We start from the raw sequence: 2448 nt of genomic DNA on the forward strand, positions 1-2448 counted from the left end.
GTAGGTCTTGGCCCTCTATGGGCTGTCGTCCAACTGAGTTTAGTTTAAATATGAAATTAATATTTAATCTTTTTCATAGAATTTGTTTTTTAAATATAGGTAATAACATACATATTTTTTTAATTCCTTTCATATTATTATCTTATTTCCCCCTTATTCTTATTAGGAAGAAATTCATGATTTGTTAGAACATTTGGAAGAGTTTGGAGGAAAGCCAATTGTTCTTAAGCCTCATTTAGCTCCTAGCATGTCTAATAACATAGCCACGCTTGTTTTCGGAGAAAGGCTAAATTATGATCATCCAGTGCGTCGAATGCTGGATAAGGGTTTAAGTGAATCAGCTGCAGCTGCTGGACAAGTTGCATGGGAACTATTCTTTCCATTCCTAGCCAGCGTTGTAAAATTGTTCGGCTTCAGTGGAGCAGCTAAAATTGCTAAAACTCAAAAAGAAACAAGAGATTATATCATGTAAGCATATGTTACTTAGATGTATTCGTATTTACTCTTAGTTAGATGCGAAATTTAAAGATATGATATTCACTTCCAGTTTTTTCGCTCTGAAGTAGCAATAAAATAATCGGCAGCAGTCTGTCCATCCAATTAGGAGTAAAGTTTACGCATAGTAAAAATTGCATATCTTACGATTCAAAATTTTTTCGACTGCTCTCAAATAATAAAATAAAAATATTTAATACTATTAAACCACCTAAAAAAATATTGCTGCAGAGCAAAGGAAAACAATTTTTTAACTTTGCTTCAATATTAGTAAAAATTTTTCTAAAACTGGGCCGAACAAGTTAATTTTTTATTTCCATGCTTTACATATTAAAATTCAATTATAATAAAAATTTTCTGGTTAAGATGGTAGGATGTTTGAACATTTTTAGGGTCAAGGTTTGAGCCAGTTTTCTGAAGTTATAGTCAAAATATAAATAATATTATCCCCCATATAAATAACAATAGTAATTATGTTCGTATGCAAATGCAACATTTTTTATAAAAGTTAATTGATAAAATTATATACAGTTTATAACTCATTTTCATTTATCACCAAAGTTGAAAAGGTTAGGTTTCATAATGAGGTTTCATTGTATTAAGAAAACTAAATACGATTATGACGTAAATTTCATATATAACGAAAAATACTTACAAATATTTTTAAAAATATAGTTTTTTTAAGTATAAATTGAAAGTTATAAATCTGAAAAAATACAGAATGTTGCCATATAGGCCATCACAAAATTTAAGACTTGTTTTCTCAAAATTCAGCATGAGAAACAAAAGATTTTAATTTTTACTCAATGGAAACGTTAATAAATGTTATATTCGTAAAGATGAAAATTAGACAACGAACACGATACTTGAAAGGTTTTCGTTATGTTAATGTGTATAAAAAAGAGATATTAATAGTTTTTTTTGGATTTATAAAATAAAAAAAAAATTCGATTTATTTTAATACATTTAATATTTATTATTTTACCACTAAAAAATTTTAAGTAACACATTTTTTTTCCTTCTAGGAAACAAATTGATCAACACGAGAAAACTTTGGATGAAAACAATATAAGAGATTACATTGATGGCTATTTATTAGAAATACGAAAAAGAAATGACAAAGCTTTTTGCAGTAAGTGAGATTTTCTTTATTACGTAGAAAAAAAAAGCAATAGCCCCATTTTCTCTCTAATGGTTGCTTTGAAAATAAAGGCTAATTGATATTTAGGCTAAAGAAGCTCCACCTAAACTTTATGCTATAAGTCCTCGAGTGACGAAGTTAAAATAATATGAAGATGAACCTTAAATCAAATTGTGAACAATTATTATAAAAAATTTTTTATCCTAAAAATCATTTTTAATGATTATATATTTTTAATAACTTTTTGTGCCATGATGTTAAACTTCGGAAAACATTCTTTAAGAAGAAAATGAGTAACGCGATTATGTATCCTCTGTCATATTTACTGTAAATATTTTTGTTCTTTCTTTTTTCAAATACTGTAAATATTTACTGTAAATATTTCTTTCTTTCCTTTTTATATTCATTTCTTCCTGTTCCATTATTACTATGCAGGATGAATTTCTTAAGTAATATATCAGTGGATTATTAACTTCACATAAACCTTATAAGCGAAATAATTAGAATAATGCATTGCAAATGTTACTGCCTGGAAAAATGTCGAAGACTATAAAATAAACTTACACTACATTAAAAAGTCAATGATAAGCTAGAATAGTTTTCTCATTTTTAAAACTAGGATTAGGTCACTATTCTGCTTTATAATCTGCCAATTTCAAAGTTGCATGGAAATTTGAAATCGATGCGGGAAAAGTTAAAACAACTGAATTTTAATATTTTTATTTATTAAATTAAATATAGTTAATGTTGGAGAAATCTGCCTGCTGCTGGATTCACTCAACAATATATATATATATATATATATACACAGT

The 2448-nt window shown here is 26.9% G+C and overlaps 1 protein-coding gene across 1 annotated transcript; it reads left to right on the top strand.

Moving 5' to 3' along the window:
- The first annotated feature begins 142 nt into the window (after positions 1-142).
- On the top strand, positions 143-1656 carry LOC107443317 (cytochrome P450 2B15-like). Its single transcript, XM_016057140.3, has 2 exons — positions 143-468; positions 1521-1656. Exons 1-2 carry the CDS (start codon positions 248-250, stop codon positions 1633-1635), a joined length of 336 nt encoding a protein of 111 aa, XP_015912626.2. The 5' UTR covers positions 143-247; the 3' UTR covers positions 1636-1656.
- The last annotated feature ends 792 nt before the right edge of the window (positions 1657-2448 follow it).

This window comes from Parasteatoda tepidariorum, unplaced genomic scaffold, assembly GCF_043381705.1.
Source record: "Parasteatoda tepidariorum isolate YZ-2023 unplaced genomic scaffold, CAS_Ptep_4.0 HiC_scaffold_10561, whole genome shotgun sequence".
NCBI lineage: Eukaryota > Metazoa > Arthropoda > Arachnida > Araneae > Theridiidae > Parasteatoda > Parasteatoda tepidariorum.

Excerpts from the sequence above, each read along its gene's own strand:
- LOC107443317 (XM_016057140.3), top strand. The coding sequence starts at position 248 with ATGTCTAATAACATAGCCACGCTTGTTTTCGGAGAAAGGCTAAATTAT. Across the intron at positions 469-1,520 it reads GAAACAAGAGATTATATCAT|GAAACAAATTGATCAACACG; the intron begins GTAAGCATATGT and ends TTTTCCTTCTAG.